This window comes from Elaeis guineensis, chromosome 10 (genome assembly GCF_000442705.2).
Source record: "Elaeis guineensis isolate ETL-2024a chromosome 10, EG11, whole genome shotgun sequence".
NCBI classification, from domain to species: domain Eukaryota; kingdom Viridiplantae; phylum Streptophyta; class Magnoliopsida; order Arecales; family Arecaceae; genus Elaeis; species Elaeis guineensis.
This window is the reverse complement of record NC_026002.2, coordinates 27085600-27103977: the sequence shown is the minus strand read 5'-3', so window position 1 is coordinate 27103977 and position 18378 is coordinate 27085600. Positions and strand designations below refer to the sequence as shown.

Sequence of the window (18378 nt, the reverse complement as noted above, 5' to 3'; positions counted from 1 at the left end):
ATATCCTTTCAAAATTGATATCTGCATGTATATCCTCATAAAATATCTTTTTTTGCATATGTACCCATATCATCTAACATCGTTAAAAATTAATAGTTTAAAATTAAAATGACTAATATATTCTTATGGATAGATATGCAAAAAAAAAAATTTATAACGATATATATGCAAATAGTAATTTTATAAGCATATTCACACAAATTTGAATATTTGGAAGGATATACATGCAAAAAATTATTAACATAAATACATCTCTCTTGGTTTGTTAATTCTTTTTTTATTCTAACAAAAAAAATTAATATATACAATTAAAATAATAAATTTATTTAATTTATTAATTTATATAGATAAAATGATCTTTTTATCAAATGATAGATCAAAATTATTTTATAATAATAATATTATTATTTCCTCTAATGTATAATAATATGCTTCTAAGAAAAATATCTAAATCTGATATTAGATGAATAGTTTGTATATTTACATAGAATGGACATAGTTTTAGATTTGAACATTTTGTAATAATAAAAATTTATAATTTTATTATTTTTTATTTTAAAATTTTTTTATTTAAAATATCTTTGTGAAGTAAATAAGGTATATCGTGCTGTTATAAGATGGATATAATCGTCCCATCTTGCATAAAAATAAAATATAATATAATATTTTAATATATAAAATATTATATAATATCATCATCGTATTGTTATATTATTTAATATATTACTACCTACATTGTAGAGTAAGAGGATCTGAATCTATCTATATGAAATAGATAAAAATTAAATTAAAATTTTTTGCATACGTATCCTTCTAAATATTTAAATTTGCATGAATACTCATATAAAATTACTATATATATATATTTATATATATATATATATCTTTATATTTTTTTTATATATTTATCCATAAGGATATTTTAGTCATTTAAATTTTAAATCATTAAGTTTTTAATAGTATTAAATGGTGTGGGTACATATATAAAAAATTAAAATATATATATATATAAAATAAGTATTTTATGAGATATATATATAAATATCAATTTTGAAAGAATATTTATGTAAATTTGAATATTTAGGAGGATATGCATGTAAAAAATTTAAAAATAAATATATATAAAAAAAATTGTTCTGGAAGAAAGATTTGGACTTCGAGGAACGCTGTTTGACTTCCAATAGCATTTTTCTCTCGGAGGCTATGCTTCAAATCGCCTCCCAAGCATTTCCTTGCTCTTATCCTCCAGTGCTGGGTATCCCAAAAGGTAAGTGGAAAAGAAAACCGGTTGTCAGCTCATGGAAGAAGGAATAAGATCCACCATTAGTACATATTTGTACCGCATCATCTGCGCCACCACCTCACTTAAAATCTAATATTTGATTCTGCTATCTGAGCTTGTATTCCTCACTTTGGTATCATTTTATCCAGAACTAGAGTACATGAAGTTTGACATTCTCCCTTGTGACTTGGATAAGATCCACAGGGAGTAACAGTATGAGCAGTGGTGTATTCTTTTTTCTTTTAATACAATGATACTGCCAATACTAAGATTTGAACCTAAACATCTTCCAAGGGCTAACTATTGGACATAAATTTTATTGGAAGTAGCAATTAAGGTCACAGAAGAAAAAATAAACATGATTAAATAGTTTTAACAAACTTATATCTTAGTTCTTCTCCAAGCAAAAAAAAAAAAAAAAAAGATAAGCACTTAGTGCTTGGTGGTTTATAAATGGTTATAATTGCTAGCTATTCTAGGCCTTGGTTATAACACAAATAATCATTGAAAATACATCCTGAAAAGACAACAATTTAATTTGCAGATTCAGCTAGTTTTTGCATCGATTAATTGGTGATCCATTTCCATCAAGTGTTTGTGGTTAACACTTGAAAATACATTTATTAGAATATATTCATATAAATTTTATTATGAGAAATCAATATGCTACATTTTTTTAATATAATTACCATTACATGCCATTGTTTAGCTACCATCCTTTTTTTTTTTTTTACGTGATGTTTTTATTTTCAGTATTAATCATTTCCTAGATTTATTTGTTATTGAAAGTACCTAGGCATGTTATTTATATCATTCCGCATGTGTCTCCTCTCAAATCTATTTTGACTCTAAAATATGTAAAGAAATTATATTCAAAAAATAATAATAAAAAAAAAGACTATCATTCATATGGTGCAACACGGCAGAGTCTTTTTTTTATTTTTTCAGGTTTGAGACAAGATCCACTGATTTTTTTTTTTTTTTTGGGTACGTACTCCATTGATTTGTCATTACTATATTAGCGTCACCTATTATACATACCTTCGTGGTTGCACCATTCCATTAAGAATGTGCATGTCAAGGCCCTTCCCTTATCACGAGGTTGTTCCAAGTGGGTACTAACCTTTGGCTAGAAGAGCTAAAGAGGCCCTAAGACTATAGCATTTATTGCCAGATTACTTATCAGGATATATATTTATATTGGAGTACAATACAATAATTAAAGCAAAAATATAATAAAAAATTTTAAATTTTTCTTCAAGTTGATGGCATTAATCAGGTCAAGGCAAGAAATTTTTATTCTCTTTCAACAACATTCAAATCTTATGCGCCACAAATCGGTGTAGTAGACTTTTTTTTATTTATCCCTTTTATGATATAACAATCCAACTGGACCGCCGTATGGCTCAAGACCAACTCTATACAAGAGATTAAGCCTAAAGCTCCATGTAAAAAATATTTTTTTTAGCTAAAAAGTTCAAGTTTTGTTTTGTAAGTGGAATAAGAATGACTTGTATGATGTATGTGATGGGTTGTGTGGTTGAGACTAATGGTGAAAGATTTTTTTATAGACTCATAGAGCCTATCCAAGTTCATATGGTCTATTATTGGCTAAAGTAATAGGCCAGAGAAAGCGTGTACATGATAAATTTATATATTCTAAAATATAAGAGTAATTAAGTTTTTAGGGGGATAGTGAATATTTCATTAGAAAAGATAATAAAAATACTGACCTCATTAGCACATGAATAATAGAGTTAATATATGAAACTCCCATGCAAATGATTAATAGTGTCAAAAAGAAAAGTCATACCATTCATATTCCCACTATCTCAAAATTTATTGAGAGATTATTTTTATTTTAATAATAAAATATACCAATATTTTTTTACTTATTTTAATATTAAAATGAAAGAAGAGAGTTTATCTGTCAAAAAGAGATTGTTATATCCCATGAAAGTGTTCTCTGCATCAAACCCTTAATTGGTGAAATAACAATATCTACTTCAGAGTCGGTAGTAGTCTCAAACTTTAACTGTGATTGTTTATGAGAAATAAAGTATCACTATCCATACATAACAATCCAGGTGTTGATACGAGCTTTATTAGCCAACATGTTATAACCTTGTATTTATCTTGATTTTTCATGAGTGTATTTGAAAATAAGCCCAATTTTCATAGAAAGCTGCCCCACTCTCACCTCATGTAGGTAAAATGTGTCAAGGATAGTCCTATAACTCTAACATCTCACTCGTAAAAGCTACTGTTTTTTATTAAGAGTTTTATAAAACTCAAATTACAAAATATTATAGAATAAATATACTCACACCATGAGAATGGATTCAGAAATTATACAAATAAATTATTTAATATAAAATAAATAGTGCATTTCTTACGGCCATCATATGATTTGTTCTTCCAATTCAACTCAATTACAGGATCTTAGGTCCCTAGGTTAGATATCCTCATACATAGCCAATAATTCTAGACTTTAATCCCATCCCCCTCGATGTATTCTAGACCTTTTTTTCTTGCCAAGACCTAGGTTAATGGAGCTGCAAGATTATCATAAGATTTAACATAACCTACATTAATGTTGCCATTAGTCAAATATGATCTCATGGAACTATATTTTCTTCTTATGGGTCTAGATTTATCGTTATAACAATAAGTTTGCACTCTACCAATTGTAATAGTACTATCACAATAATTCAAAATAGATGGAACCGATTTCTCTCAAAGTGGGATTTTAAATAATAAATCTCTTAACCGATTTGCTTCCTCACATGCTGAAGCCAAAGTAATAAGCTTAGCTTTCATGGCTGAATTAGCAATAATGGTTTGCTTTTTTTTTTTTATTTTCAATAGATAGCACCACCATCTAAAGTAAAAATTTAATCTATGGTAGATATAGCATCACTTGACAATGTATTCCAATCAGCATCACTGAAACCTTTAAGTACTATAGGATTTTTTTTATAGAACAAGTCATAATTTTTGGTACCAGCTAAATATTTCATTACTCTTTTAATGGCATGTCAATATTCTCCACCTGACTTGTTGGTAAATCTATCAAGTACTCCAACTGCAAATATGATGTCAAATCTAGTATAATCGGTCGCATAACATAAGCTACCAATTAAACTAACATATTCTTTTTGATTTATAATATTATTTCTATTTTTAATGAAAAGGAATGAATATTTAAATCAAAAGGAGTAGCTACATGCATGTTTGTAATCAATATAGTTATATCTTTTCAAAATTTTCTAAATATAGTGTGATAGATTAAGAAAAATACCATCACATATTTTTATTTTCACACCCAATATAAAATTTGCCTCACCAAAATCTTTCATGTCAAAGTGGAAACTAAGCATATTTTTAGTTCTTTGATAACATGCAAATCAGAGGCCAAAAATTAATAATCATCTATGTAAAGGCAAATAAAAATATGTGAGTTTTTCCAAGATTTATAATAGATGGACTTGTTACACTCATTTGATTAATCATGTTGCAATCAAATTTTTTATGCTATTGCTTAAGAGCCTATCTTAAACGAGGGATTTAGTCAATTTGCATATTTTGCTTTCTTGGCCATGCTTTATAAAGCCTCCGGATTGGTCCATATAAATTTCTTAATCTAGGTCCTCATTTAAAAAGGTCATTTGGACATCCATTTGGTAAATTTTCAAATCATGAATGGCTACCATTGTAATTAGTAACTTAATAGATGTTACTCTGGTAACTAGGGAGAATATATCAAAAAATTCTAGATCTTCTTTTTGTTTAAAACCGTCAGTAACAAGCCAAGCTTTATATTTCTCAATAGTCCTATTCAACTTGAGCTTCTTCTTAAGAACCCATTGGCACCTTATGGTATTGTAACTTGATAGTTAATCAATTAATTTCTAATTTTTTTATCATTATAGCCTCTTTCCAAAAAATAGCATCAGGTGATGACAAAAATTCTTGCAAGAAAAAAGGAGTTTTCTTTAAATTATGAACATAGAAGTCTAGACCAAAATCTTTTTACACTATAACTCTTTTACTCCTTGGTTCAAACTCAAAATTTATTTTTTTTGTGTAAAGATGGTGTAGAAGAGCTAGGTATAGATAAAAAATTTTATGAAATTGCATAACCCCCACTATTTTTTGATTTAAAATAAATTTTTTCTTCATGAAAAATAGCATCATCTGATTCAATTATCACATTATTTTCAATGTCCAAAAATCTATAGGATGTATTATTTACTGGATAACCAAGAAAAGCAAAAATGGTAACTCTTATATCAACTTAGGTATTTTAGAGTCTATTAGTCTTACATGAGCTAAACAACCTCAAACTAGTATTCCAAATTTGGTTTATGCTTGTTCTACAATTCAAATGATGTAATTTTAGTCTTTTTATATGACATCCTATTCCAAATATGAGAAGCAATTAAAACCACTTCACCCTCATCTGAATCAATAAGTACGGTATTTATCAATTCAATCAAAGTTCTACTTTTCTCTCCACACCATTAAAGGTAGGCGAGTCAAAAGTAGTTTCATGAATTATTTTGAATGATTGAATAAATGAGCTGAATCCAAAAGATCCATACTCATGATTTCTATCACTTCTTAATTTTTTTAATGTTTATACTTAATTGATTTTCTACTTCATGGAGAAATTCTTTGAATTTTTCAAGTGCATTACTTTTAGTTTTAAGCAAATATGCTTATATATTTTTAAAAAAATCATCAATAAAAGTGATAAAGTATCTATTTCATTCACGAGTTAAAATACTTTTAAGTTCACAAATATTAGATTGAATCAATTCTAACAGTCTGATATTTCTTCAACAATATAATTTTATGAAGCTTTTTTATAATTTTTGCTTTGCTACATGTTTCATATTTTTTTAAATCTTTTTTTACTATTAGGATTAATCCTAAACTATTCATGATTCCCAAATATTTACTATTTATATAACATAAACGAGCATGCCAAAAAATTAATAAAAGAAAATATATAAATAGCAGATGATTTATTATTCTCAATATTCAATTTGAATATTCCATCATAAATAATCCTTACCCATAGAGATGCCATTTTTGTGATAACATATTGATCGGAGTTCGTAGTTTGCTTGAAGCCAACTGTATAGAGAAGAAAATTTGATATCAAATTTTTTCTCATTCATGGAGTGTATAGCATATCTTTTAAAATTAACACTCTTCCATAGGTGAATTTTAACTCGACCTCCCTAATTGCAAGTATTTGAATGGTATGTAAGTCACTAAGCATAATATTTTAGGCTCCTCAAAAGAAGTGTAGGCTTTAAACTAATCTTTGTCATAACAAATATATCAATTAGCATCAGAATCTGCCCACCACCCATCAACACATTGTATGTTTATGTTTGTTATCATCACCATATATGGCTCCTCAGTTACACTGGCTTAGGGTATAAGTCCATATTTCTAAAATTTACAAATTCGAGTAATATGCTCACTCTTGCCATAGATAAAACATGCATTATAATTTTGCTTATTTTGTATTTGGTTTTTGCTCTTATTATATTTGGGAGGCCTACTATAATTTTTCATATTTTTCTTTTTAGACATCAATTGGACATTTCTAAATAAATTTTCACAAGACAAGTTCTTATTTGTGGAAATAAAATTTATCGTTATTATGATAGATTGTTCATTGCTTTCTTATGCCATGAGTGCATCTTGTCCTCTTATCTCTTTCTTTATACGGATGTGAGTAATTAGTGCTTCAAAAGACATTTGCTTTTATTTGTGGTGAATTATCTTTTGAAATTCTCTCCATAAAGGTGATAACTTATCGATGATGCCATAGACAATAAGATTGTCCCTAATCTTGATACCTTCGAATCAAAGTTCTTCAACTATCATCATAAAGTATTGAGCTTGGTCACTACGAATTTGCCATCCATCATTTGAAAATGAATCAAAGCTCTTCAACTATCATCATAAAGTATTGAGTTTGGTCACTACGAATTTGCCATCCATCATTTGAAAATGAAAAATGTGGCTTGCGGCATATTTTTTGCACCAACCTCTGCGATGTCATATTTATTCTATAAGACTTTCTATATTTTCTTTATAGAGGAATATGTGTTATCATAAAAATCATAGAGATGATCCGCAAGGTAATTCAAGTGATAATACCAACAGTTGTATTCATCATCTTCATATTTTTCAATTCTTGCTTGATATGTAATGAGTTCTTCATCTGTCATATTGGTGATGTCAATCTTTGAATTTTTTTTAGTGAAAACATAGACAACTTTGAGAAGGCTAAGTCATAACAGCATATTTTTTTTCAATTTGAAGTGGACTCCCTTAAAACAAAAAGGCTTATTGAGATCTCTAATGTTATCTTGAATAGATTTTTCAATAGATTATGCAATGAGTTCTTCATCAGTCATGTCGGTGGTGTCAACCTTCTTTGGATTCTTTTCAGTGAAAACATAGACAACTTTGAGAAGGTTGAGGTAGAACAGTATATTTTCTTTCTATTTGAAGTGGGCCCCCTTAAAACAAAAGGGCTTATTGAGATATCCAATGTTATCTTCAATAGATTTTTCAACCATTTGCTCCATCTTGACTCTCCTTAAAATTGTTGGAGTAGAGTATAATAATTGGAGTAAAAATATAATAAAAAATTAAAAAAAATTCAAAATGACAACACTAATCAGGCTGAGGTTTGAAAATTTCACTATCTTTAAGATGATTCAAGCTCTCTATGATTAGCAAAGCTTATGAACCGATGCAGCAAGCCTTTTTGACTTATCTCCATCATGATATAATAATCCAATTGGATCGTCATATAGTTCAAGACCAACTTTATACAAAAAAGTTGAGACCAAAGCTTCACTAAGAGAACACATTTTTTTGGCCAGAGAACTCTCTAAGTCTTGTTTTGTAAGTAGAATAAGAATGACTTCTATGATGTCTGTTATATGTTATATTAGAGACTAATGGTGGGAGATCCTTTTATAGGCTCATGGAGCCTATCCAGGTTAATATGGTCCATTATTGGCCAAAGTAATGGGCTACAAGAAGGTGCAGATAATAAATATTTATGTTACAAAATATAAGAGTAATTAGGTCTTTAGTGGGAGAGTGAATATTCTGGTATAAAAGATAATGGGAATAATGACCTTATTAGCACAAGAACAATGGAGTTAATAAATGTACATGGAGTAATGGTGTTAAAAAGCAAACTCCTAGCCATTCATATTTCCACTATCTCAAAAATTATTAAGAAATCATTTTTATTTTAATAATAAGATGCACTAATAGTATATAAGTATGTAAACATCTTATATTAAATTTTAATTAGCAATCTCTGTGACAAATTAGTCTTAACTTTTGCATTCTCTTGCCTCCTTTTCTGAATTTAACCAAAACGAAGATCCCTCTACCCCAAAAAGATGAACACCTAGGTCCAAGGATTTTAAATTAGATTAAATCTTGAGAAAAAATAATAAAAATGTGCTCAAAAGTCATTTTTGAAATTGGAAATACCTCTCTTTTACCATTCTCTTTGCGAAAGCATACCTCCTATTTCTTGTTTGCCAATACATTGCCTATTTGACACCACAAATCAAGGTGCGACATAATATTTGGGTATCTTGGCTGATCTAATAATAAATGGAAGGAAAAAGGAATGAATTAAATGTTATCCTTTTGTTATATATATATATAAGAGGATAAGATCTTGTCATTGATAAGGTTGAATTTGAAGGACCAAATAGGAAGCATGCTTTTTTATTTTTTATTTTCTTAGGAGGAAAGAAATAAGCATAATTTTTATAAACATTTTACCACATGGATTCTTCAGTGTGATGTTTGCAATATCTATAAGTCATCTTGACGATTAATTTAAGATTAGTTTTTTGATTCAAATTTTTGTGAAATGACCAAGAATTGATTGATTTTGGTGGTCATTTTACATAGAGAATACTGATCTATTTCTAATATGATAAATTTGTGTGAACATCTCCAAAGACTCAGATAATTAACTTGAACCAAATTGACCTTGCGAACATGCCTTTATCGTATATAAAGATAGTAAGCTAGATTTGATAGGAATCAAACAAAATGCACAAAATATTATGCATTAAATGTTTAAAGATATAAAAGTCAAAAGGCTAGAGATGTCGATTAGTTCAAGTGGTAAAATATCTTAATGTTCATATAAGAGATGGAGGTTGTACTCTTGTCTTCATCATTACATTATTATCTAAATAATTACAGATGGGGCTTCGCCTATCTTCTTCTTGGAAAAAAGAAAGAAAGAAATAAAGAAAAGAAAGAAATCAAAAGATCCAGGCCTCCAAAAGATGCATGTAACTTCAAAGAAAGGAAACTATGAGAAACTTTTAAATTTTATGAGCTCAATCCAATCTTTTGAGCAAAATATCTCCAATTTAGAATAAATATAAGGGCAAGTCTAGAACTAGAGGTGCCAATTACCTAGACAAACATATATAAATATAAGGACTTGTAGCACTGGAACCTAACCTGACCCACAAGGGGGTCAAGAAGTCCCGAGCCAAAACCAACTTTCATCCAACCTGATGACACATTTAATTGGTCTAAGCCCATACAATTTGGAACTTTTTATTGTTGGGCTATATATTTTTAACATTTATTTGGATTATTTGTGCCACAAGTTATGTCAAAAGTTTCTTTTTACTTATATCAAATAAAAAGAATTTACTTTGTTGTTAATAACTAAACATCTTGATAATACATACATTATAAACCCTTGTATATCTATTTATGACCTAGATGGATCATCAAACTTGATGTAAAACCACTTTGACTACTATGGGCATGGTTGAATAAGATCTAAGAGCGAGATTTATCATATCAAAAAGTTGAATCATGAGCCAAACTTTGGGATTAGATCATTACTTGGCCATATGATATATATCCGATTGAGACGATCATTTTTTTTTCAAATTAGGTAACTTTTTCAGATCAACGATAAGGTGTCACCCCAAAAAAGTTGAATAGCTAACAATCAAACTAAATTTCATTATTAGGGTTTGAAAATAAGTCGACCGAACCAAAAATTTTCCTTTTAAGAAGGACTTTGATCAAATATATTGCAAAATTTAGGAAGAATTAAGTGAGGTGACAAAGATAAAGTTAACAGAGAAGTTGAGATTTACTACTTATAGAATTTTATTTTTTTATATTTATTTCTACTAATCATGTCTATTTTGAAAAGTAAGTCTAGTTCCAGTAGGTAAGAAATCTGATCCAAATTATGTAATGACAAATCTCACCATTATAAACAGAGGCTTTGTATATCACAATTTATGAATCATCAAAAGAAAAGAAAAGAAAAGAAAAGGGAATGTAAACCCTACTTTCATCAATCTTTTCTATTTTTTCATAATTTTTAGAAAATTTAAGTTGAGTAGCTTGAGAAAACTCTTTCTTATTTCAGATCAGTTTAATTCAATTTTTAAATTATAAATTATTATATCAGTATCTAATACCTTATACGTGTGCCACCCGATATGTTGAGGGGTCTTTACCTAAATTCGACCTAAGCCATTAGCAAATTAGGTTTGGATAACTTGTAGCTAGCCCACCCATATCTCCAACTAACCAAATTAAATGGGTCAGATCGAGACTAGGTCAAGATTGCTGCTCAACTAAAACGTGAGGTCTAGATCAAGTTTAACATGAATTAATTAGGAAGGGCGACCAACTCATCCAAATTCTACATATTACTCTTATGTTGATGTATAATGTCCAAACACATCAAATAAAGAGAAAAACCACTTCAGGAATACAAATGTGAGGAAAGAAAAGGAAAATAAAAAAAAATTAGCCATTTTGTTTAAGTGTCACTACAATAAAAAGAGTTATCATCTATGTTTGTAAGTGCTATTATAAGTAAAAACAAGATTTAAATATATTTCCAAATATTTTTTGGCATTTTCTTATTTACCATCTAAAATTAATGTTAAAAATTTGTATTTTTAAGAAATGTAATAAAAATCTCATTTTTAGTGGCATATGCAAGCATCCTAAAAGTTTTATTCATGATATTTTATTCAAATATGTAGTACCAATTATATATTAGTAATAAACCATGATATCCAGTAAAAAAATTTCAAAAGAAAATTTTATAACCTATGATTCGTACCAATGATTATGCACGAGAAGTTTATTTTTACTTATTCACATATATTCAGATCATGGAGTAGTCATTGGATATGCATTATGATATTTTATATTTTAATCATCATTTGTTTAAAAATCCTTTTTACGTTAATAAATATAAAAAATGGACATGCTTTATTTTATCATTTATGATTTTTCAAATATTTATTATTATTTTTTTAAAAGTTAACTTCTGTGTATGCCTATATTTATATATATAATTTTTCTTATAAGCTCTATAAAAATTGATAATTCATGATTATTTTTATTTATGCTATAATAATAATAATAAGTGATCAATTATCATTGTTATCATTATTTTTTCCTTTATCTTGGATTATATATACAAATAATTTTTCCTTTCAAGCCATTTGGATAAAGGAGAATAGAATTATATGCAACAAAACCACATTAGGATAGAAGGTGCATCATTTTATGTGTCTCATTCTACTATCACAACATGACAAATACATTCCCCTACGTGAAAGCATAACTCCTCACCCGTGAGCAAGACCATTATTCTTAGTCTTGATTATATTATATCAAACCAAAATTAACTGCTCCACTTCTTGCTACCAAGAAAGAGCTGGGAATCAATATTGGACAGATATTATCTTTATGCATATATAGTTTTACTTCTAAAGGAGACATAATTTACATAAAGATAATTAATTATACATGGCCAATCACTACAATTTATTTTTGATACATCCCCAGCTGAGAACAAAAGGGAAAAACCGCTGTGCTACTTCAAGCTCATCCTACTATACAAGTTACTGCATAGACTCGCTTAAGGACATCTCTTCCATGGTATCAAAGCTAGCTAATTATTTCAAAGACTTGTGCAACCAGATAGCACCTGCATCTCGAAGCAACTGGACTAGCTCGCCACCGAGGTGAAGGGACATGATCCTATCGGTGAAGCCGATGAATTTGCCACCGATGAACACGGCCGGCACCGGAGGGCTGCGGCCCAGGTGTCGTGTAAGTGCTCTCTCCATCTCTCTCCCTCTAGGGTCCTCATCCAGCTCATAGACTGCAGGGTTGACACCAAGCTCCAAAAAGAGCCTCTTGACGGCGTGGCACAAACAGCAAGAACTTGTGCTGAAGATGACCACGGCTCTCTGAGAGGCTAACTTCATCACCATATCCATCCCAAAACTTGAAGCAAAATTTGGCGAAAGATGGACCTCAAGTGCTTAATGGTCAGCACAAAATGTGGTTGGATTTCAAAAGTTCTGAGTAGTGGGAACCTTGGAGACTTTGAGAATTTGAAGAGTAGGACAAAAGCCAAACGCTTGACCAATTGTGGTGGACTTCTTATGGATGACAGGTTTATATAGGCCTAAAAGTGTGTGAGATTGTAATTTTTTTCAAGAGATGAAATGGGAAAAGTGGATGAGCCTGGATAAATTTGATGTGTATACAAAATGCCTGTCCAAACTCTACTGCCACAGCTTGGCTTAAATCAAGAAGGATCACGGAATTGGATACTGTCAAAGTTTCTTTTCAGCTATGGACATGGGGTTAAGAATATTTGGAGGCAACTCCACTGTCAACTTTTGATGCCAAAATGCCCCTTGTATCTTGATAAGGTTTGAATCCTCTTTTTATTGTTAGAATCAGCATGAGATGCCGAGGTTTGACATCACCTTCCCTTTTTTTTCTTTTGAGTATATATGTGGATGCAAAATGTGAAGAGGTCCTTAGTGACAACACGGGTCCAGAAAAATCAAATGGCCGGGGAGACTTGGCATGAGATAGATACGGATTAATGTAACCATCGATTTGGTTGGCCATGTTGAAGATATGAACAAAAACCATGCACAAGCTCTTAGGATACCATTCCTTGACTGCTTAATTAACAAACAAAGACATTTGTTGTAGTCCTCTAAGTTCTAGGATGATCAAAAGGATATAAGATATAAGTTTTAGCATAATTTTGTTACCCTTGATGGTAATATATATATAGGTTCGATGCATCCTATGAGTCCACTACAAATTAGTAAGCCATTTGTACTCAATTAACTCTACTGTACCATCATAATCAACTCATCTCAATCACCCGAAAGGATACTAATGATCAAGGATCAAGGATCACTTGTGTGCCTACTCGTATGTCAGCTACTGATCTATATATTTCAAAATAAAATACCTAATTGCTTGCTTGCTCCAAGATGCATGTCAAACATCCAACCTATTTCCAACAACAGCGAATTACCCTCCATTCTATATGGAATACATGCATATATGTATCATCAAGACCTTTATTTTTGATTAATTGATTTGAAATGAAAGGCTACATGCTCTATGATGCATGTCGGACATCCAAACCTTCTCCAGTATGTCTCACATATATAATTGTAGCAGCAAACATTGATCTACATGTATGTATGTATATGTGTGTATGTGTATATACATGTACATATGCATGTGCTCATGTCATACAATAATGGTCTTTCATAAACCAATGTTAAGGTTTGCTATGTATGATTGTACTTATGATCTCGTCATTAGGCATTGCCGATGTCTTGCAAGACACCTTGGTCTCTAGTCAACTATTCCTTTTTAAATTACGTTATTCTACTATAAGTGGATTGGAAAGGAGAACATGACCACAATGATATGAAGGCAACAATTTGTACGGCGATCCATAAATGATCGACGACATCAAGTATCATGTTCGTGTTGGTCAAATCATCATCCTATAAACAAGAGGAGAGTTTGATTCCAAAACCGAGTTGGTTTTGAGGAACCTCAGATTGCCCCACTTTCCACTTGGAAAGCTTATGTTCAAATTAATCACTTCCCAAGGCTTCCCTTTCCCTTATCCTTGGTTGGGTATCTCTCTATCTCTCATGGAGGAATAAGATCAGACCCACCACCTATTTGTCCACATCAATACGACATCATCTCAACTCTCTCACAAACAATAGTCTGAGATGCAGCGATCCGACCATGAAATCTTATTGTTTTCTGTAAGTAACTTTGACAGTCTCCACATGGATAAGATGCATGAAGAATACGCTACGTTTGCTCCAAAAAGTTAAGAACAGAAAAGGAGAATAGACCATGAAGTATGATCAGCCATCTCATAGAGAAGAGAGAAGGGAAAACACAAACCTAAGATTCCAATAACGAGTAAAAAATGATCCATTAGCACCTTATCAAAGTTACAAAATTATTTGTACACAGCATGACAAGTTTTTTATTTTTTAAAAAACTAACAATTTTTTTATTGTCACATTCACATTAGCTGCCATGTTGTCTAATTCAAGTGTATTTTTAAGTTGTGGATAAGTGAACAATGCAAGGTAGTTGCACATAATTACTTCAGCTATAGAGTGCGTCTTAAATGATGCCTGGGTCAACTTCAAGCTTGAAGGAACTCAAGTGGATTATATTTTAGCTTGTTCATTTTCCAACGACTAAATATGCCTTGCACAAATAATCATAATTTAACCATCTTGAGCAGCTTTTTTTGTGTCATCCATCTTGATCAGCTGAGGCTAATTATGTTAAATCTGTCTTTGATCAAATAGATGGTCTTTCTTTTTATAATTATTTTTTGAGAAAATCCATTTTGAATAATTGACCATCTTTCAATTGTAATATTGCAGGAAATCCATTAATTTCTACGTGCACTTATGCTTCGCAACATGTACATGCTAAAGGGCTCTTCCAACTATCACTATATATTAGTTTATGATATACATGGATCATCAATAAAAGAAAAGTGAATATAAACCCTACTTTCATAATTTTTTATCTTTTTCTAATTTATTTTTAAAAAAAAATTCAAGTTGAGCATGTTGAAAGAATTCTTTCTTCTTGCTGGTCAGATCGATCATCTAACTTTCTTTAAGATGGAATATAATGCGCTGATGAGAAAATTAGCAAAAATTTATTCTTTCTCCTTTCCCTCTGCGAAAAGACACTTCATTTTTTTTTTCCCTTTGAATTGCAGGTATTTGTCAATGTGCTGCCCATTGTTCACCAGAAACAAGCCAATTAATACATATTGACGGATGCAAAAAAGAATCTTTTGCCTTGAGTCATCTAATACAACCTGAAGGAATGCATTATGGAATAAATGCAAGCCATTCCTTATTGGCAAGAGGTGATATATGCTCTTTGATTAAAATGTAAGATGGGAGATTCAAGTTGGAAACATGCGTGGACTTTCTTTACTTTGTAGGGTATCAATTCCTTCACATAATGTAGGACATATCCAATACATTGCCGTAAAGCATAATTTGAGGTTGACCTAGTTCTGTGCTGATCTAATAACTAGAATTTTCACAACAGTATTGAGACTTGGTTGATGTTGATAGTTATGTGGTTCCTGAGAAGCCTACTCCATTCTTGCATCTTTTACCATTATTTTTTTGAGCGATATTTTCAAATAGCATCTGAATTTTTTCTATAGCATACTAAACATTAATTATTAGGCCTTTTCCTCAAGAAAAAGAGAAAAAAGAAAAAAATACTAGCAGGTTGTCTTTAGTCCCCATTCAATTGCAGGTAGAAATAGCCTGCAAGAGTAAGAAAAAATAGAAACCAAGAATTAAGTACAATTTCTCTTATAAAATGAGTTGTTTCTTCTTTAAAATGGATTTATAGATAGGAGCATTAATTTTCCAGTTATGGGAATTAAAGACAGAATAATATAAAACATGTTAAATTCTGATTAACGTTGCCACTACAAGTGAAATCACTACCACCACAAGTGCCACCACTGCACTACATGCCTTTTTCGGGTTCCACTTTGCCCAAATTTAGCCTGATCTACCAATACCAAAAACCAACATTCTGTGACTTGGATATTATCTAAGGTAGCCCACTACAATTCATATTCTAGCCTCCAGAAGAATCAAGAACGGTGAATCATAAATAATGTCAGAGAAACAACGTCATTGAGAATATGAAATGCAGTACGTTAATGGAAAGGAAGGAAAGTTCCATGAAACAAAAAGCTCTAAAACCCTCCACTTGTACCATACACATAATGCATTAGAAACTGCTTGGGGGCAAAAACTTGCAAAATCCATAACGTGGAATGATAATATTTTCATCCCCTTAAAGACTGTTTCTTAGCTGCAGAATCATGTTATTGTTTTTTTTTTTTTTTTTTTTTTTTCTTTGAAGACTAGATACAAAGCATTTGTCAAGAAATTCTGAAGCATGCATTTGCAATTGCACATCTCAAAGTAGTAGCAATTGGCGTCTTGGCTGATTGTAGGAAGGTAAAAGACAGTGGAAATCCTATCACTTGCATGCATGAAAGATGAGGACACTTTTGCCATTGAAACCTTAGTTTGATGCAATCTCTGAGATAATCTATACTCCATTGCTTCTACATCGAATTTTGGTGAAAAAGATCTTTGAATACAGTTGAAAGAGCAAGTTGACAAAACCAACTCCCGACTCACCAATAATACAAGCAGAAGTAAGCCGGAGTCACTTTCAAAGCAATGAGCACGGAAGGACACTCTTGGCATACACCAAAATATCCGGCAAGCATTTCCTTTCTCATATCTTCGCTTTAAAAATTTGCCATGCGCTTCGCTTTTGTGGCTCAAATGCACCACAAACCGAAGTCTTTCTTTAAGCATTTCATCCAAGCTTTTGTTCATCAGCTCGGTTTTCTCTATAGAGTTTCTTCTCTCTTCTTTTACTGAATTCACTCTCTTTTCTCTTGTATGTGTACTCATTCTTCTCCTTATGCTGTTCTTTTCATTGGTTTCGCGCTATCGGGTTGCAAATTTTTGATACTTCATCAGTCTCTTGTTATAGTTCTTGTACAGTAAGTCCAACTTCCTAAAGCGACTACATTAATTTTGGACCAAACCATGAGAATTAAATCTCCATCTTTCACTTAATTTCGATCAAACATCGGGATATGTCAGCATCACACTACGAGGAGGCTCCTTTGTGACCTTGGTCTGCTTATCCCGCAGTCAATGAGCTCAACAACAACCCTGGAGGAAGCGAGATGGAGAAGCTATGCTAGCCAAGCTCATGAAATGCTCCTCCTTGGTGCTGGTTGTATTCATTGTGGAAAGCCTAGCAGATTCACTGACAGGGTGATGCCCCTTCACCTTGGTAATGGCACTCTGACTCTTGCTACAACAGCCAAGCTCGAAACGAAACAATAGAATAATTCTAATGCTGTGCATTAGACTGTGTATGTTACCCAAATTAAGCTCGCTTTTGCTTTTGTTCTATAATGAGGAAGTTGCTCAGATCACCTGAATTTTCTTTTTAAAATTCTCTTAACAGAATATCTTGAAGTCTATGCATCATTGTGATGCTCTTAGCTGTATGGAACAAAATATCATTTTATAAGTCTTGGAATTTGAGTAATATATGATAATGTTGGAGTATTTATTTGCCCTTTAAATTCAAGTATGTAGATCATATATGTCATCCTTTTACAGATATTCCACCTGACCGGCTTCCCGTATCAAGCGCAAAAAAAACCTGTAAAAGTAGAAATAATATGGGCTAAGCATACAACAATTATTTCTTTCTATGCAGATGGATGTTGTAGAGATTATTATCTTCAAGATATAAAATCCACACACTTCTACACTTTAGGCTACATCCTAAATATAGCACACCAATATCTGCACCTGATAACTTGTAAGAGAGAGAGAGAGTAGATTGTAAGAGAGAGAATATGGTTTTAAGAGAGAAAGTATAGCCATCTAAATTAGTCGAAGTATGTAGTATTTATAGAAGTGAAGGAAGCATTTGGTATGGGGTAATCATTCGAAGATCAAAGATAATGTCGATGAAGATAATGAGATCATTGTATTTGGTTGTATCAGGATAATCTTATGTAGCATTGATCTCAAAACACCCTTCCTCAAACCACCACCCAACAT

General features: G+C 31.1%; 1 protein-coding gene across 1 annotated transcript; it reads right to left on the bottom strand.

Annotated features, from left to right (window-relative positions):
• Positions 1-12123: 12123 nt before the first annotated feature.
• Positions 12124-12857, bottom strand: LOC109505178 (glutaredoxin-C1-like). Its single transcript, XM_019847514.3, has one exon. The coding sequence runs from the start codon at positions 12640-12642 to the stop codon at positions 12316-12318; it is 327 nt and encodes a 108-aa protein (XP_019703073.1). The 5' UTR covers positions 12643-12857; the 3' UTR covers positions 12124-12315.
• Between the last annotated feature and the right edge of the window lie 5521 nt (positions 12858-18378).

What these genes read in the sequence shown, in the direction of transcription:
- LOC109505178 (XM_019847514.3), bottom strand. Translation starts at nt 12,642, where the DNA reads ATGGATATGGTGATGAAGTTAGCCTCTCAGAGAGCCGTGGTCATCTTC.